This window comes from Onychomys torridus, chromosome 14 (assembly GCF_903995425.1).
Source record: "Onychomys torridus chromosome 14, mOncTor1.1, whole genome shotgun sequence".
Taxonomy (NCBI): domain Eukaryota; kingdom Metazoa; phylum Chordata; class Mammalia; order Rodentia; family Cricetidae; genus Onychomys; species Onychomys torridus.
The window spans coordinates 49,779,388-49,803,711 of NC_050456.1; the positions used below are offsets into that span (position 1 = coordinate 49,779,388).

Sequence of the window (24,324 nt, forward strand, 5' to 3'; positions counted from 1 at the left end):
GCCTGACTCCCGCAGGGTAACACAAAGGATGAAGCCTCCCCCTAAGGCAGTGCCTCTCAACCTTCCTAATGCTGCCACCCTTTAATACAGAGTTATTTCGTTGCTGCTTCGTAACTGTAATTTTGTAAAGAATGGTAATGTAAATCTCTGATATACAGGATATCTGATATGTGACCCCACCAAATGGCTCACACCCCATGGGTTGAGAATTACTGCCCTAGTGGGAAAAGTTACCGTCGGCTCCCAGCTCTTTGCTGTCTTGCTGTGATGGCTGGCTTACTCCTCTGGCAGGGTTCCATGGAGGCAAAGGACAGGGGCAAGAGGTGGGTGGTGTGTGTTTGGTCTCACTCTCCCCTGGAGATCTGAACTCTGCCCAGGGGTCTCATTTTCCTTCCACTTGGAGGATCAATTTAGGTACAGGATCCTCTTTTCTTTGTCTGCCATAGGCATAGAGAGAAGGCAAGCTTGGGCCACCTGTAGGAAAGGCCACTTGAAGTCACACCTGCCTGGGAAGCCAGAGTTTGAAAGGTTCAGAGTGTGAGAGGGCATTGGTAATATCCTGTGTCGACCTGCCGAGTTCCTCTTTCAGCTTCACTTAGGAGAGGAATGTGCTCTGGAGGGCAGCAGGTGGGGCCACACAAAGGCCCCTTGTCTGAGCTCATGCCCACATGTGGCTTCTCCCAGAAGGCATCTCTCTAGAGTTTGGGGCTTGCCAGCCAAACGATGTTGGCCTGGCCCCTGGGAGTGCAAGGAGTGTGGTTGGAAAGGGGGCCTGCCTATAGGTCTGTGGGTGTGAGGGATGTGGGTGCAAGGCAGGGATGGGACCCAGCTTCTCTCTTCTCCTAACTCTCTTGCCTTCTTGAATGTGCCCCACTGATGGACTGGGAAGGATCAGTTCTCTCTGCCTGGAAGGAATGAAAAGACGTATTGTGCGCACCGACCGCTCGACCGCTCGAGTCTGGTCTCCAGCCAGGAATTAGGCCTTGGAAGGAGAAAGGCAGAGTGCAGGGAGCTGGGGGTGGAAGACCAGAGAGATAGCACGAGGGAGGGAGGGCAGACAGCAGCAGGTCACCGTTGCTTGGCCAGGCTGGGGGGTCCGGGTTCACAGGTGTGGGGCCCGAGGGAAGAAGTGGGGGAGGGGGCATGTTATCTTCCCCAGATGCACGTGCTCAAGGAGGGGAGGAGGGTCACAACTTCAGACTCTAGACTTAATCCCCTGGAATGTCCTCTCTCCTCTCTGTTCTTTGTGCCCCTTGCGTTTAACAGACTCCTTTATGGGCACATGTGTGGTAATTAACACATGCAGTGTAGGTCCTGGGCCATGTGTTTGAGTTTCAAATATCCATTGATCTGGGGCAATTCCATCCTGCTGCCCCCTCCTCTTCTCCTCTGGTCCTGGTCCTTGAAGACAGATGGGGGTGGGGTGTGTGTCTAGGGGGTTGGTGCACATGTGCTTTCTCGTGTGTTTTATTGATGCCATGGAGGCGTATCTGAAGGAAGGAAGAGGACCCCAGGCAGTCCCTCTAAGCTCTGACGCTCGACTGTTTAAACAGTGGAAGGCTGCAGGAGTTGAGAGAGGGACTGGTTTTGGGTTTTCATTGATGGTGTCCAAGGGGAAGTGGCTGGGAAGCAGGCTGTGTTTCCTGGACATTGATTGATCCAGAGCAGACTGTGTTGAAGCCTGTGAGCTTTCCTGACTGAGCTCCTTTGGGCTGAGATGTGAAGAATTCTAGGTGAGCTTGCAAGATAACACATAGGGGCTGCCTGGCTGCACGACCTGTGAGGACCCAGGGTGACAGTTCCTAACCTCTCAGATGGGATTGGGGGGTGATAAAGAATGGTGGGTGGGAGGACCCCAGACAGCATGTACAAGGCAGTTTTTAGTGGTTCTTAGGATTGTTCCCCCATGAAGACTCAGAATCACAGAGTCCTTAGGGCTGATGCTGTCACAAACGGTCAGTGAAAACCAAGAGTCATCAGAGAAAGATTTCTGAAATTTTCCCATTTTCCTATAAGAGGTCTGGGAGTTTGCTGTTTAAAGATAAAGCGAGAAAAGCAAAACCATGAAGAGTCTCTGCTTAAATTTCCCTTTAAGGACTTCTGTGTTTGTCCAGCCAGTCTCAGAATAGGGTAGAGCTCCCAAAGTCCAACTCACCTTTAATTGGCAGAGTTCTTTTTAATCCCTTATTGGCCGCTCCACAGTGTGTGCCTTGAGTAAGGAGTGAGTCACCTTTGTTTCCCCAAGGTCTCTGTCTATGCCTCTATTTTTAGATGCTCTGTGGAGTCTGGTCTGCAGAATGGTGCCATCCTGGGACCTGTGCCTCTCAAGAGGTGGATCAGAACGTATTGATGGGTGATTTAGGGCAGGGGTAAAAGGGACTCTGCAGTCTCCACCCTTGGCCTCACAGTTGGAGGCAAGGGCAGTGAGCATACTTGAAGGAGGTGTGCTCCAGGGCCCTGAGCCAGGCTGAGATGTACCAAGTTGGTTGTCCAGGGCTACCCTACAGATGAAGCATCATCCTTGTGCATATGATTTTAACCTGTGCCTCTTTTGAGTGGAGACAAGCAATGGGTGATCTGTGTACCCCCACTCTATACTGTGCTGCTGAGCAGCAGCATACCTCCACATCTCCAGTGCAGGGGAAGCAGCTCTTGGCTCTCTGTATGTTTGTTGTTGCTGTGTTTTGTGCTCTATGCCGCCTTAGCAGAGCTGGGGATGTTAAATACCAGCTGTGTAGAGCTCAGTTTCAAATGGCGTGCATAAGTGAGCATGAGTGTTCATGCACATACAATGCCTGCATCTTTTCTACAGTTGCCCGTTTTTCCTGCTTGGTCCCGTCTGTCTCAGCCCCCTCCCATATCTCAGCCCTTACTCCAGATGGCTGAAGGAAAGCTTATGTGTGAGGAGTACTAGACTGAGTCTGAATCCCTGTCATATCACATCTCCAAGGACTGGAAAGGAAATGGAACTTAAGGATCCACCAGGGCTTCACAATCAAATGGGTGTTTGAGTCACTGGTGATATTAGCAACTGTTGGTATTTTATGCATACTTCTTTTTATTGGGTAAATGTTTATTCGGAGCTTGCAAGGCTCGTGTTTGTTATAGGCACTGAAGCTATAGCCGTTCGTGAAAACGTTAAGAACCCTAGCCTCACTTTGTGAGGCTCGCCCACATCAGGACCATTAATTAGGTAATCAGCCTCTTGTGACGGAGGCAATCTTCAAGTGGGCATGGACCTTCAAGGGACCAACAGTTTCTAGGTTCTTAGAATGAGTCAGTTCTCCAGGGAAGGGAAGGTGGGTGGGTGGCCTCTCCCAGCAGCACTGGCTGGTAGCTGTTTTTGTCAAAGCCTCTGAGGAAAGACCCTGAGAGGGGAAACCTGGGATGAGTATAGACCATTGACAAGTTCTCACACCTTTTGGCTGAGACTTCCCACCCTCTGGCTGACTCTTCCCAGAACCTCTGAAGTCCAGGTGAGAGAGCTCAGGCCAGTGGGAATAAACTTGCTTGCTCACTGTTCCTGAGTTAAGTCCAAAGTTGAGAACACCACCTTAGAGACAGCCAGGAATGAGGCTCTGTGCCTGGACGTGTCTCGGGGCCATTCTTATCCCTTAGCTCCAGCTCTGAGGGCCACACAGCTCCTGTAGTGAAGGCAGATGAACGGTCTGTCATTCCCAGGTCTCACTCGGCTGATTTTGTACCTGCAGGAAGACAGAGATGAGATTCAGGGCCACTTATCATCAAATTTTTATGCCAAGGAAATAGATCAGAGTAGCTAAAACACTTTTCTTTTTTCTTTAGTTTAATCTGTTTTAAGACATAAAGCTGTGACAATGAAGACAGTGGGGTGTTGGCGGAAGGACAGATCCACTTAAGTCAATGGAGAATAGAGAACCCAGAGATACCTACACCAGATAGAGGGACAAAGGGCAATTCAGTGCTGGAAGGACAGGCCACCCAGCCAGGGTACTGTAGCAACTGGCATCCACAGACCAAACACACAATAGAAAAGCAGGGGCTGGAGAGATGGTCCAGCAGTTAAGAGAGCGTACTGCTCTTCTAGAGGACCCGAGTTCAGTTCTCAGCACCCACAGCAGGCACCTCACAACATTGTAACTCCAGCTCCAGCCAATCAGACACCTGCCTTCTGACCTCTGCAGACACCTGTCTGACACAGACACACATACATATGCCTAATTAAAAATAATAAAATGAAACAGAAAAATTGGAGCATTGTTAAAACCTCAACCTAAATGTTATGCTTTATGAAAAAAAATGAATTCGTAACGGATCATAGTCTCTGCACTGTGCAATGTAAAGCACAACTTTCTAAAGAGTCCTTGTGAAAAATTTTACCACTCAAGATGTGAGGAAATATTTGCAAAGCTTATAGCTGACACAGGCCTTGTGTCTAGAACATACAAACAGCTCTATAAACTCAACACTTAGAAAAACTTTCAGTTAACAAGTGGGCAGGTTTGGGGTGCAAAAAAAAAACCCAACAACAACAACAAAACAAGTGGGCAGGTTAAATGTGCAGATGCTTCACCAAAGCAGACGTATGGAGGGCTAAGAGCTGGTGGAAGATGTTCAACACTACAGGAAATGTAAATGAAGACCATGGTGAGCTGCCACGGTTAGAAGGGTTAAAAATGGCCGTGGTGGCGCACGCCTTTAATCCCAGCACTCGGGAGGCAGAGCCAGGCGGATCAATGTGAGTTCGAGGCCAGCCTGGGCTACCGAGTGAGTTCCAGGAAAGGTGCAAAGCTACACAGAGAAACCCTGTCTCGAAAAACAATCAATCAATCAAACAAACAAACAAAACCCCAAAAAACAAAACAAAACAAAAATGGTCCTCATACTAAGTGTTGGGAAGGTGACAGAAAAGCTGCATCCCTCACACACTGCTGGTGAAGATTTAAATAGAACAGACAGGATGGAATGCTTTGGAAAGGCCCTCCTCTTCCTCTTCCCCTCCCCATCTCCACTGCTCTTTCTCTCCTTCCCCACTTCATTTGATAGAGTCTAGCTGTGTAGCTCAGGCTGGATCTTTAACTCATGATTCTATGGCTTTAGCCTTTTAAGAGCTAGGATTAGAGGCGTGATCCACCCTCCCTGGCTGGAAGTTTCTGTAAAAGAAAAAAAATCCAAGCATATACTTAACCCTAACTTATCAATTATATTTCTGAACAATTATTTTAAGGAACTAAAGGTCCTTAAGATCTTTATTTTAAGGATCCATAAAATCACCCATGTATAACGTATAGCAGCTTTATCTATAATCTCAAAATAGAGACAACTCAAATGTCCTTTAGCAGGTGAGATGAGCCGTGTCAAATCTGTACCACAGATGATACTCAGCAGTATATGTAACATCAACTTGGAAAGCTCTCAAGGGTATTGTGCAAAGTGTGCTCGTGCATGCTCAAATACACACACACACACACACACACACACACACACACACACACACACACACACACAAAGCCGATTTCAAAAGATCAGATACTTCACAATTCCATTTATACAATGTTCTAGAAATAATGGGACTATAGAGAAGGAGAACAAATGAGGAGTTGCCAGGTGTGGAGGAGAGAAAGCATGACCATAAAGAGGAAGTCCCATGGTAGCCTCCAAGGTGATGGGATAGTTCTCTATGACTCTGATGTGACATGGATCTATATACATGAATAAAATGATTCAGAGCTGCACACATCCAAACAAGTGCATGTGAAACTGTGGAGCTCTTGATAAGGACAGATAATGCCAATATCTGCTTCTTGATTTTGTACTGTAATTTTGTACCTATATAATTACAGTCATCCTTCAGTATCCATGGTGGGGGGGTTGGTTCTAGATCTCCCCAGGCTAGCTTTGAACTTATGAACCTCCTGCCTCTCCCTCCCAAGTGCTAGGATACAGGTGTATACAAACAGACTTGGTTTATGCTCAGGACCAGACTCAGGGCTTTGTGGTGCAAGGGAAGCACTCTGCCATCCAAGCTCCGTCCCTAGCCCTCGTAGAAAGTGGACCATGACATTGTATTTGCATAAACTTGAGCGCATCTTTTACAATAAGAAGTTTTTAAGAAGTCAGTTCAGAGATCGATGTGAATCCGGCCTTCCTCTGATTCATGTGTTAGAGGTGCCCCCCTGCACTACTTTTTCTCTCCCTCCTCCTCCTCTTTTCTCTTCAACTTCCTTTTCTTCCTTTTGGTGTCTGTCTCTCCTCTGCATTCCTAGCTAGTCTTGGCTTTTTGTTCTTATTCAAAGGGTTATGGGGACAATGCTTGCAAAAGCAGCTTTAAACGTGTTCTTAAGTTGAAGGGGAAATGTTTGAGTGGATAGAAACAGCTGTAAAACACAGACCTCTCGCTTCCAGCAAGCTTAAAGTGCCCAGACACTCTCTGCTTTCACAGGTCAGCACAGGGAAAACTTTCAGCTCACTTAAGAGCCTCTTTAACAAGGGGCCATGCATCTCAGGAGATGCTGAGGCTACCCAGTCCTCCATCTTCCCGGTGTGACCTAGGCCAGCTTCTTAAGAGACTTTTGTAAATAGGATGCCTGAAGAAGAAATCACCTTTACTTCCATACTGGATCTTGAATCACATAAATATGGTCCCTCCAAAAGCAAAAATTTCTGGTTATACCAGGGTCTAGTTTATTCCCACAAGAGATAGACAGTGGTGTCATCAAGAATATAAAGGAGGGTCACAGTAGTTGACATGGTTTGAGATGAGTTCAAGGATCCGAGGGAACTTGGGCTTGTTAAGGAACCTTCCAAATCTCAGGTTGTGGGGGTGGAAGTTGCTGGGTTTTTTTGTTTTGTTTTGTTTTTTGTTTTTGTTTTTTTTTTTTTTTGTTTTCCTCTCTCTCTCTCTCTCTCTCTCTCTCTCTCTCTCTCTCTCTCTCTCTCTTTTTTTTTTCTCATTGCTCAACACTCCACCTTGGGAAACCCCAAGAGATGCCATTAATACAGATTCCTCCTCTGGCCCCTTTGACACACTTGCTTTTGAAGGACCTGGAAGAGAAAGCTCTTTGTATGTGGTCAGAATAAACTCATTGTACACCCAGACAATTAACTCCTCAATGGACTTGCAGCTCCTTCAAAGGGCCAGCCCTGCTTCCCTGGATCTCTTGGGTTCTATTCAATCCCTGAAGCGCACCAATGTTTTGGGGTTTTTATTTTGTTTTGTTTGTTATTCTGAAAAGTCTTTCCTTGAGAATAGTCGGAGCGGATCAACATTGTCCTCGGCCCAGCATTTATCCCCCTCGCCAGCGAGTGTCAATCAGAAATCAAAAAGCCAAACAGAAGAGGCTTTGAACGGTGTCATCGGGGGTCGAAGTGACTTCCAGCTGTCTGTGCGTGGGCCAGGCCTTCTCGCAGGGAAGGAATTGTGCTGTCACACACACCCACTGTCTTTATAGGCTCCCAGAGCCCATGCAGGGGCCGCACCTGCAAGGACAAGGCATCAGTGGGGGCGGGGCAACCTTGGAAGGCCAAATGCAGCAGCTCTGGGGCTGGGCAGTTTCCAAAGCTGCTCACTGCCTCTGAGGCCCTACTTGCACTGAACCTCTCCTTTCATCTGCCTGATGGCTCTCTCCTCCCTGGCTGATGGTACAGATGGAGGAGGGGAGCCACCTGCCAGAAACTGAGCATTCAGAATGTGATGACGGGATAGCGATTGCGGGTCGCCCTGCGAAATTCCCTCATTTGCCTTATTTGCTTATTTTTATTTTCAAATTTGTAATTTTTCTCCCTCCCTATAAGAAAAATTATGTTTGAAACCCTCTTCTGTTTGAAACACTATTTCTCTCTCTCCCTCTCCCCCTCTCTCCCTCTCCCCTTGGTCTGGAAGTGTATTTTGGCATCAAGTAGAAATAAAGTCTTACTATTTGAGTTCCAAAAAAACCAAATCACCCAGAATAAGCCCCAGGCAAATGAAATCATCACACACACACACACACACACAAGTAAACTTAGATTTGGATAGATTTATCTTTAAAATATATGGTCACGTTCTCCCCCTCTCCAGTGTAACCACTGATTCAATAACCTAGCTGCTGCCACGAGGAGATCTTCGCCAGTGACTCTGGCAGTCCTTCATTTTGGCTCAAAGAGCTTTTATTGAAATGTAACTTATCAGAAAAACAAACAAACAACAAACAACACCCCATTCATTCTAAATGTAAAAATCTAGTGAATTTAGCAAATTCCTTGAGTCATGATTCAATGATTACCAGAGACAGTCTCTATCACTTCCCTGCAGGACTTTTAGCTTGTTTGTAGTTTTACCTTTTCCCAACCTCAGCTGCTCTGTGGAGCTGCGTTCCATCTTGATGCATTCACTTTTGAAAATCTGTGCTGTCTAAATGTGTCCCGCCATTTACATCCTGTCTTCCGTTTATTATGTTTTGGAGGTCATCGGGTGTCTATTTTCCTGTTCTAGTTGTTTATTCCTCTCTATTGTTGAATAGTATTTCTTTAACTAGGCATATCGTAATGTATATGCTTGCCAGTTGATAGACATTTGGATTGCTGAAAACTTTGAGACTTTTGGGGTTGGTGAGATGGCTCAGCAGGTAAAGGGGCTTGCCACCAAATCTACAACCCAGGTTCAATCCCTGGAACTCACATGGTAGAAGGAAAGAACAGACTCTTGTCAGTTGTCCTGTGTCTTCTACTCAGCATCATGGCATACATGTGCCTTCCTCTTCCAACAGATAAATAAACAAACAAACAAACGAATGAATGAATGAATGAATAAATAAATATACATATAAAAATCCAAGTCAGAAGCTTCTATATTTGCTGTATTTGAGTAATGCCTGCTACTTTTGTGTACCTGCCTTTCCTAGAACATTTCTCGTTCATAGATTCCTGCGAGTAAAATTTGGGAGTTGAAAATTCAATTTGTGTTTCATTTTTTACAGATATTGCCAAATTATTCTTCAGAGTGGCTGTCCAGTTGTGTATTCCCACCAACAGTGAACAAAGGGTTCCGTTTTCTCCACATCCTTGCCAACACTTGTTATTATCTGTCTTCTATTTTAGCCATTCTTGTGGGCACTTAGTGGTATCTTGTAGGGTCTTTAGTTGGTTTGTTTGATACAGGAACTTGTTGTATAGCCCTGACTGGTCTGAAGCTCACTATGTAGCACAGGCTGGCCTTGAATGTGTAGTAATTCTCCTGCCTCTGCCTGCTGGGATTACAGGCGAGTACCTTCATTGTGTATATTTGTACCTCCTAATGATGAATGACCTCTATGTCTTATGTGTGTGTGTGTCTGTGTGAGAGAGAAATGCTTATTAAAATATTCTGCCAAGTTTTAAAACGAAGTTGTCATCTTATTGAATTGTAAGGTCTATTTTATAGGCTTTAAAAACTTTGATAGGATCTTAATTTCATAAATCCAGTCTTACAAGAAAGTAATTCAAATAAGACGGTTAATACCCATGGAGTCGAATAACTCCTTTAACAGTATTTCACGGTTATTCACACCCCCACAGAGTGCCAGTGTCCTGAAGTTTAGTAGGCAGGCATCTTTCATGTTTAACAGATGATATTGCTGTCCAGACAGAGTGAGGGGTTTAGGTTAGACAACATATGGATGTAAACAAGGGCCAGTATAAGTTCCCTCTAGGGATCTAGAAGCCAAGGGCACATGTAGAAATCCAGGGCCCAGTGTGGGGCCTGGTGCTTCTCCAAGGCTTGCCAGGAAGCAGGATGGCTGTGGACCTTGGACCCAAGCCTTGGACCTATGTTTATTAAAAAAAAAAAAAAAAAGTGCTTATTTGGTAGGTCAGAAGCCAGGTGCCCAGGTGCCCGGAGATGATGGTTAGAGAGTTCTGTTGGATTTGGCGTGGCTTCATGGCTTTGGGGTGTGCTGGATTTCACAGGTGGCTCCTGGCAGCAGGGTACCTTGACTTTTCTCACTTCATAAAGCTTTCCATCTAGGGCCGCCCTGCACAGAGCAGCTGTACCTCTTCACCCTCAGTGACCCTACCCAGCAGGAAGACTCAACCCCCTGCCTCCGCTTCATGCTCTGTGGGCTTCTGTACCTAGGTCTGAGGTCCCCCACCAGCAGAAGGGCGGATCTTCCCTGGGAAGCCCTTCTTTCTCCCCACAGACCTTCTCTGCTGATGACTAGACCAGGTGGCTGAACCCAGGCTTTCATCTGGATGCCAGGAGAAGGAGGCAGACTATTTTTAGTTATCTTGCTCCAGACAGAGAGGTAACGCTCGTGTAGACATTTTAATGTCTACATCAAATGTGAAATATTACATAAGCTCTTGGATCTGGACTCTCCCTGATGACTTCTGACCTTGCCTTTCCTTTGTTAGCTCTCAAGGCTCCTAAAGTGAAGCCACCTTGCCAGGAGGGGGCTGAGTACACTGTGCTGAACTATTCACACTGAGCTCTGCATCTGGCAGAAGTGACCAGACCAAATGTGCATTGCAGCTGCCAGGGGACTCTATTCAGTGGCTTGTTGAATTCAATGGAAAGAGGTGTTAATAGAGTCGGGGGAAGCGGTGCTTTTTTTTTTTAAATGACATTGTGTAGCTCTATATGGTGTTTATTCTCCTTCAATGACTTCCAGATCAAGCTCACATGGTTTGACATCAAAAGATGCCCATTAGGGGATCCAGATTGAGGCAAATAAGATATTCAGTGTGGTGTACTTAAGCCTCTCTTTCTGCTCTGTCTCCTTTCTTGGGATGGATGTCAGATAGTCCGGGTAGCTTTGGCCCCAGTGAGAGTTAGGGCTTGGTGTGTGTCAGCACATGACAGCGATACCGGGGTCACGTGTTACAGCGCTGTCAGCTTGCTGGCCTCAGCCTCTAGGGAGGGTGTGGGTCTCCAAGGGTCGACACCAGCAAGAGATTTGAATTATTCTCTCTCCCTCCTCTGATAAGGTGCAGGGAGATTGGGAAGGTACCAGAGCTCCAGATGGCGGGGCACTGTTATTATTGGTGGTCGGATGGGTGTCTCATGGATTATCTGGGAGCGAGGCTTCTCTATAAATAGTTAATGCCCAGGGAACATAGTGTTCCATTCTAAATGATCTCTGGGGGGTCCTGGGAGGAGGGTGACTGTGTAATCATCAAACTGGCTGAAACAATAGCTCTCACCCTTTCTTCTCCCACTGAGGAAGAAAACAAAGAAAAATCTCTAAATTATTCTCAGAATGGCCAGAGATAACCTCCCTCCTCCTTTACTCAGGGGGTGTGGAATAGTGGTTTCTTGGGGATTGAGAAAAACGTATTCTTTTTACTTATATCATATAAACGGGTGTACACAGTACAGCAATGTTTATTATCTTCTATCCACTAACATTTTCTTCAGAGGGTGATTGGAGAAAATGGTCTAAAAATACTCCTTCAATGGCAAAAATGAAACCGTTGCAAAACACTTTTCTAAGCTGAGAGTTTGGGGACCTTGATGAAAGCAGAGTCCTGGCAGGTAAATAAACAGTCTAAGCTGACTCCTGACACACGGAGGTTCTTGCCCTACAGAAACAACTGCCAAAGGTACTGAGTGATAAGCACCGGGACTTTACTACTGGGAGTACCCTGCTCCATCAGCTGTGATAGACATGTCAAAGTGAGGCCTGGGTGATCTCAGCAATTCCCGGGGTCGTTTCCCATCCCCTTCGCCAACTTGCTGCTGGGAATTTCTGTGTGTGTTCCTTCACAATATAAACGTTCAGTGGGATGCTGTTGCCTCTCTCCAGTGTGTGCGAGAGAGCAATGCTTCCCATCTTTTTAAGGCAGGGATGGAGACGCAACTAGGAGTCTGGTCTAAGCTTTTTAACCAGGGCCATTAGAAAAAGATTCTAAACTGCTTACCTTGTGCTGGAGGACGGGAGCTGAAGTGGAGACGCGGGGCTTTTGTGCCATAGGGCTGCCAGTGTTAACCTGCCTAGACAAAGCTCAGGGCTGCTGGGGGAGGCTTCCCACCCTACTCTGCTGTGGCGTGTGGTAGGCTGGAAGAGTCCTACAGAATCCTCAGCTTTATGAGAAAGAAGTCTCCATTGCCGTGAGTCCTAGCTCCTTGTGAGTCCCTGGGGTGAGCACATACCCGGATTGGCTTTATTGTGTCTCTCTCTAGCTCTGCTTCCCTCCTCTGCCTCCTCCTTCCTTTTTCTTTGGCCTTGTACAAACCCCAACCATTCAACAGTTCTGGAGAGTAGATAGTATTTACCTCAATAATGGTAGTCTCTTTTCGTTTCTTTCTAACCCTCAATTCAGATGACGGCTCTAAGCCCACCCCCACGATGGAGACCCAGCCTGTATTCGATGGAGATGGTAAGCCATTTTCTTGTTTTACTTTTCGCTCTTACTCTTTCCACTCATGTTCAGAATTGGGCAAGATATCAGCTTTATCTGTTTAAGTTTCACTATTATTATTTTTTCTTTTTTAATTTCAGAATCGGGCAAGATATTAGCTTTACGTGTTTGTTTAAGTTCCATGATTATTTTTTTCCTTTTTTTTAATTTCATTTTTTTCCCCCCAGTGCAAGCTGGTTTGTCCCAACCTTTTTAAAAAAAAATGCGAAGCCTCCAAGTGACTTGTGCACACTCTCTACCTCTGGAATGGTCCTCTGTTCTTCCCAGGCTTTCTGCCTGTAGCCCAGTGTCCAACAAAAACATGGTTTAGACAGATCCTCCAAGCTGCCAAGCCTAGGGAGTCATGGCGAGAAAGGCTGGCGAAGGCAGTCTTCAGCTCTCCAGCACGGGACTCAGCATGTAGAACTGCCCACTCTGTGCCTAGAGTGGCGCGGGGTTGCTGGGGGGTGGGGGTGAGGTGGGCATGAGAAGGACGTATATGAAAGCCAGTGTTCCTCTCAGTGAAACCCCTGGAAGAGCTGCTTGAACTAAGCTCCACATCTTGGTCCTATCACTGTGATAGATACTTAAGGAGGAAAGTGTTGGCATTGTTCTGGGAAGAGCTGGCAAGACAGGGGACTTGTGCTGGATCTTGCAAGCAGAAGGAAGGAATCGGGGGTATTCCAGACAGCCAGGACTGGCCAGGGATGAGGAGGGAAAGGTGATGGGTACAGCCCACCATTAGGGAAGTAGGAGAAAGAGATTTGGCAAGTGGGGCTGGCTGGGCGAGGGCATAGGGATCTGGGGAGTTGAATGAAGACATTTGGGAGAAACATTCTAGGTCAAGGGCAGTAGTGGATAGTGAACAAATAAAGGCTAGGAGTCCCTGGAGGCAAGGGGAGTGGATAGGAGGAGCTGGGGTGCAGAAGCCTGGCTCCTGTTCAAGGTGGGGGCACTTGGCCTTCTGTTCTGCAGGGACTTTACCTAGTGCTCTAGATTCCTGTGAATAGGAACAGGACGTTTGGCAGAATCAGGTTCCCAGGAAGTGTGACCACAAAGTTCAGCTTTCAGTAGACGACATGAAGCAAAATTTTAGCAGTGCTCAGCTATGTGTATCTGGATGGTGAGACAGTGGAACAGAGAAATAAAACAACAGCATGCCATGGCACCATGGCTAGGGATGCTCCTAGTGTAGGCGCCGATTGACTGAGAGGTGAGATAAGAATCCACAAATACCGCCCTTTGTCATTAGAAAGCGTGAGTGCCAGGGGATTGGGTGGAGAATGGAGATGATGGCATCTGGGGAGATCATCCTGCTGCTGTCACTGAAGACCTGGTTGCTACACAGTATGTTCAGGGTGACCCCCCAGGATTCCCACACCCTCAGTCTTTTTGGTGACCCTGGTACCGAAATCCTACAGGCACCCTGAGGTGCCCTAGATGAAGGTGCTTGGCATGTGTTCATCTTGACTGGGAGGAGGGGTTGGAGTATGTGTTAGACTCATTCCTTTCTTCCCCACATGGGGCAGAAGCTCAGTGAGCTGAATCTGCCCTGCTTCAGCTGTTTCCTCTCAAATGGTCTCTGCGGTGTGTTTGGCATTCATTTGTTGATTTATCCCCTTTAAATCTTCTCCCAGGGAAGCAGTTGAGAGGGACTTGGCTTGGCCCGTGTTCCTCACCTCCTGGGATAATATTTTTTTTCCTTGATGGAGTGGCTTGGTGCCTCCAGGTTCAGACTCCTCTCCGTCCCAGCACAGGATGCCCTGGTTGTCTCTTAGAAGCTGGTGGGGAGAAGCGCTTCCGTCACAAGGAAGAGAGAGCGTGTTGGCACTGGGATGAGATTGATATGCCAAGAGGGAGGTAGCTGAGGCTTTGATGTGTAGGCTCTGAAAAGCTTATTGCAAGTTTGGTTTATCTTCCATGTCCCGTACTTCTCTTTGCCCACACATGCACACACATTCTCTTTCTTGTTTTTTTTCTAGAAATCACGGCTCCCACCCTATGGATTAAGCATTTGGTAATCAAAGACTCCAAATTGAATAACACCAATGTAAGAAATTCAGGTAAATACTTTTCCTTGAATTATGTATGTATTCAGTTCTTTGTCTCTGGGTGTCCCATAGCTGTTCCATGACCACTCATTGTGTGGATTTATTTCCTTTTTATCTGTTTCCTTCCTTCTCTCTCTCTCTCATCTGCCTTCCCCTTCCTCTTCTTTCCTTCCACTTCCTTCTCTTCTTCTTCTTCCTCCTCTACTCCTTTTCTGAGACAGTCTCATTATTTAGCCGGAGCCGATCTCAAACTAGTGATTTTTCCGCCTCAGCCTCCTCCCAGTACTCTGTGGGGTTGTGTTCACTCCATTCCACCCAGCTTTACGGTGTGGTTTGGGGCAAGAGAAAGAAGTCTCCATTGCCATGAGTCCTAGCTCCTTGTGAGTCCCTGGGGTGAGCACACACCTGGATTTGCTTTATTGTGTCTCTCTCTCTAGCTCTGCTTCCCTCCTTCCTCCTCTTCCTCCTCTTCCTTTTTCTTTGGCCTTGTACAAACCCCAACCATTCAACTTGTATGTATTATCTTCTTTGTCTACAGCTATAAAATAAGGCTATCTGATGAGTTAGTCTCTTCCAGTTTTTATTTTCTTCTTTTATCCTGGCCAGGATCAACTTTTATGAGTTGCTGTTTGGATGTCAAACTTTGTCAAGATGTTTTAATATTTCGATTGACTTTCTAAATGCCACCCAGGAGAATTTGAAAGAAGCAGGCTGGGCATACAGAAGTTGGACTTCAAGCTCCAACAGACTTAATTCTTCTGTTTTGAGGTTTTCAAGCTGCTTACAGTCATGCCCTTCCTGTTTTGATCTTTTGAGGTCTTGGGAATGGTGGTCAGGTTTTGGCACTGACTTGGTAGAAGGTGATGAATTCTGAGGCGTGATCACATTCATAGGATTTACTTGAACATTATTTGCCACCAACCAGGATGGAACCCAACCAAGTTTACTGGCCATCAGTAAAGACTAAATATTCACCAACAGAAAACATTACAATGAACCAGAGCTGCATTATTGTGGGGGAGGATCATTCTTGCACTTAAGACATCATTATGAGAACTATCACTTGGCATACTTTATGTTGTTGGCTGAGTTTAATTTAGCCATATCCTTCCTTTATGGGTGGCAAAGGATTCCTGCCTTTGAGTGTGGCCTATGTGACCATTGATGTGTGAGTGGGTATGCTGTCATTGGCTTCTCTATTTTAAGTGTGCCAGCTCTGTACTATAGGTGGCAGTATGGAGGCTAGCATTCAGGGAATGAGACCAAGAGGTGAATGATGGCCTTTCTGTATGGCTCGGGCTGGTCAGTGTTTCTCCATGTGACTGGCTTACTATTTGATATAAGATGGAAGGATGGGATGGTGACATAAAAGAGGCCATGTGAATTGCCTTGGGCTAGAGTATGATAGAATAGTACAGCAGTTAAAGCACAGGCTTTGGAATCAGCAACATCTAGGTATTACACACAGTGAGTGACTCTAGGCAAATAAATTCCCTGACCTCAGTTCTCACCTATAGGGTGGGCTCATGGTTTGTCCTTCAAAAGGCTCACTAAGTTAATGTCTGTGTGCTTCTTGACTGATGCCTGGCTAGACAGTGAAGTCTTAGGTGTGTGTAGTTATTACTATCAACATTGTTGATAACAATAATATGAGGGGTTTTTTTTGTGGTGCTGTACATGCTATGACCCTGTGCATGCCATAATCCTGTGCATGCTATGACCCTGTGCCTTCTATGACCCTGTGCATGCTATGACCCTGTGCATGCTGCTATGCAGACATTCTACCACTGATAAATATCTTCAGCTCTTGATTTTTTGGGATAATGCCTTGATATATATCCAGGGTAACCTGGAACTCAGAGTCTTCTTGCCTCAACTTCCTGAGTGCTAAGATTACAGATGTGTGCCACCATACTTAACCAATGACAGTGCTTCTTGTGTGGCTAGACTGAAGGAAGCTAGTGACATGTATCTTTCTGAAGTATGTTCTCTGAGTGTGATAAAGTAATGGTGTCAAGTTCTGATCACCATCCCCACTGGTTTATGTAGTTTTCTATTGTATGATCATAGGGTCATGTTGAGAAGTTGCTTCTAGGCAAGTACAACTATCTTCCTCTTGTTGAGGTTATCCAGCCACCTTTATTTTCCACAGTTGTTGATGCTATAAGGTTAGTATGTAGGACAGGCTCGTTGCAGGAGAGCTAATTGTTCTTTAGAGGAAACACATCAAGGAAAATTATTAGGTTTTAGTTTTAGTAATCGCTTAACAGACTACAATATTCTCTGTCATTATCATCTGGCCATACTGACTGATACCTGTCAATCTTATTGATGGAATCGGGTATAAAAGACATGGTTCTGCAAGAGTATTTATCAGATAACAAGTGGCCACCTGACTGTTTTTTTGCAGATAAAGTTTTATTGGGACACAGCCACACTGTTGTTTTTGACCATTTTCACCCACAAGAATAGGCCCAAATAGCTATCACAGAGTCTGTATGGCCTGTAAGCTTAAGACACTTACTTTATGATCTTCCACAGAGAATTTTTCTGGCCCCTGGTATACATAGTTGAATATGGCATTTGAGTGGGAGGTATGTGCTTGGGGTTGTCTCACTCAAATTTTTTGGCCCCTACATAGAGCAAGCAGAAGTGGGAGCTGTGGATCCTGAGAAGTTTCATGATGTTCCAGGTCAGCCTGTACTGTCACAGGAACTCCTGGGGCCCCTCACAAGACTCATCATTGCACAGGACAATTCTCAAACTTTACCATTCGATTCTGGTGCAGGCTATCATAACCAGTTGCCAAGGAAGCTTCAGGATGTCTGGATTTTCAGGCAGTGGGGTAGAGAATCTTTTATACACAAGCCACATACTGGTCGAAGCATGGACTTTGGAACCAGATGGACATGTAGACCTGGTTTCCCAGGCTGCTTTTTCTTACCTTGGAAAGTCAATCAACTTCTCTGAGTCTTGCTTTCCTTACATGTAAAACGAAGTTATTGGTCTTTAGGATTTTGTGAGGCTTCAGTTTTAGACTTGTAATTCTGGGTACGTAGGTTTACCATAAATAACTTAAAAACAAAATAAAGCAAAGCTGCTTTGGTGAAGTGCCTTTTTGCCCTATGCTACCCATCCTCACATGTTGGCACATTCAGTTAACAACCTTCAGACATCCTTAGATGAGGACTTGTATATGGTCCATTTGCTCTTAGTGAGGACTGGAACCTTAGAGTTAAGCACCTGAGATCATTTTTTATTAGAGTTTTGATAGAAGATTCTGGGTTCCGATGAACTTTAGCCACATGCATGGGGAGGTTGGAGTCAGACTCTGTGAAGTGTGCCTGGGTGAGAGCTCATCTTCTCTGCCTTCTCCCAGAAGATTAAAAAAAAGGCAATTGCAGTTTCTTTTACACCCCAAACATCCTTTTTTCACACTCAGACCCTGTGACGCCAGGTTTGTTTTCTGGCCTGGGGACTGTTGATGTTGGAAAGGTTCCACTGGGTGCCTCAAGTTGTGCAATAACATGACACACACGCCTGCAGACGTAGCCAGTCTTCTCCCCTCCTGGAGGCTCTGGCTCTTTCTGGAAAGCTGTGCCATGTGTTCCTATGGCTGCTGCGGCCTTTTGAGTCCTTGGCAAGTTCGGCATACCCCGATTCGCCTTTCTGGTTCTCTCCTCCATGACTGCCTCCCTCATACCTCACTTCACAAGCATCTGTGGCTCCAGAAATTCTTTCTGTATCTGGGAAGATGATGCTTCTAGCCAGCTAACACCACAGACCTTGGGAGCAGCGTGTCCTAGTTAGATGAATGCTGGCCAGACACTCTGCTGCTTTTTCAAGGAAATGTGAACTCTTGCTGAGTTTTTTTTTTTTTTTTTTTAATCCAGAGTTAGGAATCATGACATTCCTTAAAATACTTGGCATTTAAAATATGTTCAGGCCATCTCTTTATAGAAGAAGGTAAAGAGATAAGGTAAATAACAAGAATTAGCCTTTGTGACTATTTTCACTCCTGGGTTCTAAGCTGACTGTATGAAGACACTTTATAAATCTTTTTTGTCTTTTTATGATTTCTGTCTTTTTGTTTCTACGTGGCAAAATAGTGTGCTTCCTCTTCTGAGAAAGTGCTGTCTCTCAGGAACTGGGGTCATGGATGTGGCCACCATACTCTGTGTGCCATGGCAACCCTCCAGGGCCTCGACATGTTTCCTTTTCCCCTGGAAGTCTAGGCTAGTGTCTTTCCATTTCCTTTCTTCTTCTCTCTCCTACAAAACTCTTTCATGATGTGATCAGGGGCTGCAAGAAGGACCCAGAACCTGGCCCCACGAGTTAAACCCTGAAGCCTTGCCTCCCTTGCCTCCATGACCAGCATGTGTGTATCTGTGGATGAAGCATCTTATGGTCACTCTGTTCCCTGGAGACAGAGCTACCGTTAGGAACCCAAAGTGGAAACACATTTTTTTTTTCAACATTTTGCAATAAAACAAGATTCCCATTTCTTCTTGCATGAGAATATCTGTGTTTGTACACATGTCACAGGTAGGCCGGTTGACAGTATTCTTGCCCTTACTCATTTGGGCACGATTTTCTTGTAGGCCAGCTTCTGGGCCACTGGCTACAGTTGAGATTGCTTTTCCACCCAGGAAGTTTCTGCTGCAAGGGCTTCTATGACTGGGGTTTGGGGTCATAGAGGCAATGGCACCTCCTGGCTGGATCTCCACCCCCACAAGTCTATACTCTTTGCCCAACTGGAAACCGTGGGCTGATGTAATGACCTGAGGCTGGAAAAATAAACAGCTTGCAAGGAAACCAGTGGTAGCGTTGTAAGCAAATATCCCACAGCCACCTGGAATCTCACACATGACGTGATTGGGAGGAAGAATGAGTAATCTACCAGCGTTAGCAACTGGGACGGGCCTGGGCTTGTGTGCATTTAAAATATCTATATGAAAACACATCCTGTTACTGGCCTTCTAGGCTATCTGCCCTTTGGGGTCATGAAGATACTTTGGTCAATGGTGGCCAATAGAATTGAGATGAGGATGGGGCCAGATGGCCTTTCCCAGGGCTTACCCTGGCAACAAAGGCTTTGCCCTTTCTATGTTGAGAGGAAAAGATGATTATTATTAGAGGCCTGAGAGCCAGGTCTACAGTCCAGTTTGACCTTGCTTTAACATTGACTTTCTTGGTCACATAACTCTGTTACCCCATTATCCCATTGTCTGCTTCTTGTAATGTTGGGATGGGAGGTGTCTAGCCACAGGATTCAGTCTCTGGGACTCCCTCTACCAGCAAATCTAGGAGTTTCTAGAAGTGAATTCATATGATGTTCCATAGCAAAACCATATCCCAGCATTTTCCTTTTGTCCTCAGTTGTTAGTAAGCTGTAATCAAAGAGCCTGCCTAGGTAGTGTAATTGGTTCATTTCAAGTTTCCAAAAGTCAGTGATGACTTTAACTTTAGTCCGGGAGCCTTTATTATGTGTTTGTAAATGGCATTGCAAGTAACTGGGCTGTGAAGTTTATCACCACACACATACAATGTTAGTATTTTGGGAGGAGGAAGAAATAAAGGAATACTTAATTTTTTTTTCTTTTAACCTTTTAGAGCCTTATTTGGGGAGAGAGGGAGAGAGGGAGAGAGGGAGAGAGAGGCTGAGACTGTGTGGAGGAAAGAGAGAGGAAAGAGAAAAGGGAGGGAATACTTAATTTTTACAAATAAAAAACCTCTCTTTCATCCCCCCCTTATCTGTAATCCTTTCTTCCTCTCTTGATTGAACTTGAATTTTCTATAATTTGGTCCTTCTAGTACAGAGCCTGTAGGTCAGGGTCAGTGAAATTACCAAGAAAAAAAGGGAAGGGAAGGACTACTATTTCTTGGTACTTGTCACTGAAGAATGACTGTGAAGTATCTCTTAGTCCTTTTGGAGGGAAGAATATCTCTCTTGGCTTTGTGGCATGAGCCAATAGAGATGGGTGATGTGAGTCAGTGGTGCTTTGGGGGGAAGTTGAGAAGAAAGATGGTCATGTGCTAAATCGGGGCAATCCATCCCAGAAGAAATATACTCTGTGGAATTTCTCTCCCCCGTCCCAGGAGCTCAGTATCTGTCTGTGTGGGAAGTGGGTGTTTACCACTTCAGACCATGGCGAGCCATGCATGGCCATTTTAGGTTTTCCAGAGAATCTATTTACACAGGCTGGTTGTACTGTTTCCTGATTTCTCCTCACCCATGACGATTCATCCTAAGAGCATGTTTACTCCTGGGAGAGTGCTGCTCCCTGCCAGCCCTGGGGATGTGGGATGTTAGTTCTGCCTGAAGGTGGAACTTTGGAGGCACAGCAAGCTAGTGGTGGCTTATGGGCCACATAACAGTATCTCAAGAAGTATGAGGTACAAGGAGAAAGGCTGAAGGCTCAGCAGGCTTGCCCTTGACTCAGTCCTTGCGTGTGTTTAGCTTCCAGTGACTTGGGCAGCTAAATCTGGATTAGCCCCTAAGCCATGGGAAGGTGTGCCTGCTCCTGCCTGACTGTAAGTGTGTGGGCTATTAGAAGGAGAAGCACCTGGGAAGCCTCCAATACCACCACCAACTTTGCAGTGAGAAAACAAGAGTCCAGCTAGCCAAGGGCTTGTGCAGGGCTCTAGACTCATCGGCGGTTGTGATGCGCTAAGGCTTGAGAGGGCGGGAGAGCATCACAGTGAGCATTTAAGGAAAGGCCTGGTCATTGGGCAGTAGTGTACCCACGGCAGGGGCAGTGATGTGCTCCACTCTAGCAGAAATGCATGTTTTGTCAGTGATGTCGTTATTATAAAAAGCAGACAGACTCTTGGAGATATCTAAATAGAGCTAAATAGACACATACACATATCCTCTGTAGACTGTGTACTCCTTCATTGTATGGACCAGGGCAGACTGCTCCCATAACCTGGTCCTTGGTCAGCCATTACAGGCCAGTTGAGGAGCCGAGTTGAACATTGGCATAAGAAGATTAGGTATACTCCACATGTAACTGCAGATGCTGCCACCTTAGAGCAGTTAATTATAACAGCGGTCACCACTTTCACCTTCCTGTAGAACCAGGTTAAATGTGGTACATTTATTCTGTGGTGTTAGATATCCAAATCAAGGCCTTAAACATGCTACGTGAGCACCCTACCACTGGGCTGCAACTTAGGTCCCATATACTACTATATCTTATCTTCATAAACACCTTGTGTGGCACGTGTAGGGGCTGTTCTCCTTTTACAGGTAAGGAACCTGGGACTTTGAGACCGCCCAAGGTTAAGAGCTATGTGGGAGAACTCAAAAGCCTATGTTGTTGACTGCCATGCCATACTGCCTCTATTCTGACTGCTGCTGACGTCTGTGAAATCCCCCACTGCATCAGTCCCTTGGGGGAAGTGCATAGGAGTTGGAGCGATGGACACATACTGTTGCTTCAGCCACAGGACCATGGAAGCCTGGGTCTCCTTAACCCTGTCTTCGGCTCCTGGAGCATTCCATCTGAATGCCCCAAGTTCCTTCTGGCTTTGGGAAACAGCCACCCAGTTGAAATTGTACAACATCCCAACTTCTCCTTCTGGGGTAGAGCTGAAGGGGTCCCTTTTTTAACTAGTTGGCTTACCTGAGCTCCTCCACCAGAGCGCTCTCCAAAGTCCCTCCTCCCAAGTATGAATGAGGGATGACGCTGTTTGTTTTTCACTTCCTCTTGTGGCAGATTATACAGAAAAGAGGGTTTTTTTTTTTAAAGATAGGTATGAGGAAACCTACTGCAATGGAGGAGGTGACTATTACGTTTGTGCAAATTCTGTTTCTGATTCCCACCTCTATCCACACTAAACTGAACACCAGAGGCTGATGGTATTCTGTTAGTAGGTGATGTTTTGCTTTCCCCTTGCTCAGCAGGATCTCTCCTCTGGGCCTATTTCTTAGCCGATGGTCAGTCCCGGGAGCAGTGACTCTGTGGAATCTCCCTCTTGGTGGGATTCCCAAAACCACCCAGATGGCTCCAAGTCACACGAATATATTGAGTTGAGAACTGGCTGTGACCAAGTGGCCCTCACTGACAGAGGTGATGGAAAACCCATGGTGAGAGGGCAGGGCCAGCTCAGCAAATGGTGCTTGGAAAAATGATCCTCTGAGGGGCACTTAGCCCCTCCTGCGAAAAAATTGCAAAGTCCACAGTAAGAAAATAACCTATTCACATAATTGGCTTGAAACCATTAGGTGCCAAGACCCCATGTGGCTGAATAAACAGAAAGAATGGCTCAGTGATGCCCCATAAATCATTCCTAAAGATTATGACTCCAGCAGGGCTCCCTCAGCGCCACACCTCCAGTCCCTGAACAGCCCTTTCAACAGGAAAGTTGGCTCCTTAAAACCCAGGCCTACCTTTCTGTTCTTCTCCCACAATGCCCCTCTCCACCAAATCCTCAGCCATTGGGCAGTTCTCTGGCGATCCCAGTACCGGACACCCACATATTCTCAGATCTGGAGAAACCTGCGGTGGGAGCCACACCATTCCTTACGCCCCTGGAATTTCACGTCGTTGCTTAGAAAGATTGTTTTAAATGTACGGTTTGTTATTGTGGGTTATCGTTCAGCATTTTATTCATTTTTGATAAAAGGCGAGATGGGCGGGAGGTATTTGAAGAGGTTTCAGGGTCATTGTTGCCGACACAAGGCCAGTGTTTTCCTTAATATTCTTGGCCCAGCAAAATGATTCCTTTCGCAGTGAAATATAAGCCAGCTCCTCTCATTTTCTCAGGCTGAATCGCCTGTTATTGATGTTATCCCCATCAGAAATGCAGTCTCGATGGTCTGAGGGCGGAGTGTAGCATTTCCCAGGATGAGTTGGGGTCAGGGATTCTAGTTCCAGCCCTGGCAGTCCTCATAACCAATGGGGCTGGCATTTGTTCAGCTGTGGGTGGGCCCCATTTCTGGAGCATTAGCTGGAACCAAGTCTTCAGACTGAATATCCTTCATGGAGTCTTCCTCTGTGAGAGTCCCTGGTTCTCTGAGTGAGGAGCAAACCAGAGATGGGGTGGTGAAGTGCTGGGCAGGAAAAATATGATGGAGTCCTAGCTCCTTTAGCACTTAGAGTTGGTGGGGTCAGAGTACAAAGGGGCACAGAAACTCAGTAGGAGCAGTGCTGTGCCTCAGCCTCCCTCCAGGGAAGAGCCCTCAGAGATAGCTTCAGGGACAGAGACCTTGAATGAGGATAGGCTGACACATCATGGTTAGTTTTTCCTGACTGATCACATAATTCTCAGAACTTTCCTGGCCTTCTCAGGGCTTAATGTGGTATCAGACTAAGGTACATATATAACCATTTCATAGCCTGGGCTCACCTAAGTCTCCAGCATTTCTTTGTAACCTCCCTCTGAGTCCTAGAATTTTTTGTCTCCCAGAATCTTGCGTTGGGTCCTCCTCTCAAGGACATTGTCCCAAGCCTTGCTAGTTTGCTGCTGTCTTTCATTGCCTAGTGCAAGGGACAGAAGCAATTTTGTCAGGATGGTCAAAGTAGCTCCTTTAGAGAACCACTCTCTTTATCTGGAGAGGCTGTATCCTTGGCTGGGGCACCCTTCCAGCCTACAGATTTTGGTTGAGATAGGATCTCATTATGTAGCCTTGCCTAGCTTCAAACTCCCCATCTTTCTGCCTTAGCTCCCCGGTTCCCTCCATAGCTGCCCTGTGGTGGGATTACAGATGTGTGCCACCACACCTGGCTCACCAATCCTCAGTTCTTCTATACATAAGACATCTTTCCTGAAGTCCTTATGATGCTCCCTTCAGTACGTCCATTTTGCTGGGCATCCTGACCCCATCAATTGACCGAACACTATTTGGCTATCGTGACATGAACATCCACAGTTGCTTTTTTGGTTAGAGCAGATTATTCTACAAAATGCCGGCCAGCCTCATGCAGTCCGTCCC

At 46.1% G+C, this 24,324-nt stretch overlaps 1 protein-coding gene across 3 annotated transcripts in view; it reads left to right on the plus strand.

Moving 5' to 3' along the window:
* Positions 1-24,324, plus strand: part of Smoc1 (SPARC related modular calcium binding 1) — a 166,227-nt gene that overhangs the window by 117,496 nt on the left and 24,407 nt on the right. For 2 of the 3 annotated variants that reach the window (XM_036206596.1, XM_036206598.1), the window contains exons 6-7: positions 12,223-12,312; positions 14,316-14,396. In XM_036206596.1, coding sequence (XP_036062489.1) covers positions 12,223-12,312; positions 14,316-14,396 — 171 coding nt within the window. The remainder of the gene's footprint in view (positions 1-12,222; positions 12,313-14,315; positions 14,397-24,324) is intronic. The other variant, XM_036206597.1, reaches the window with a different exon arrangement.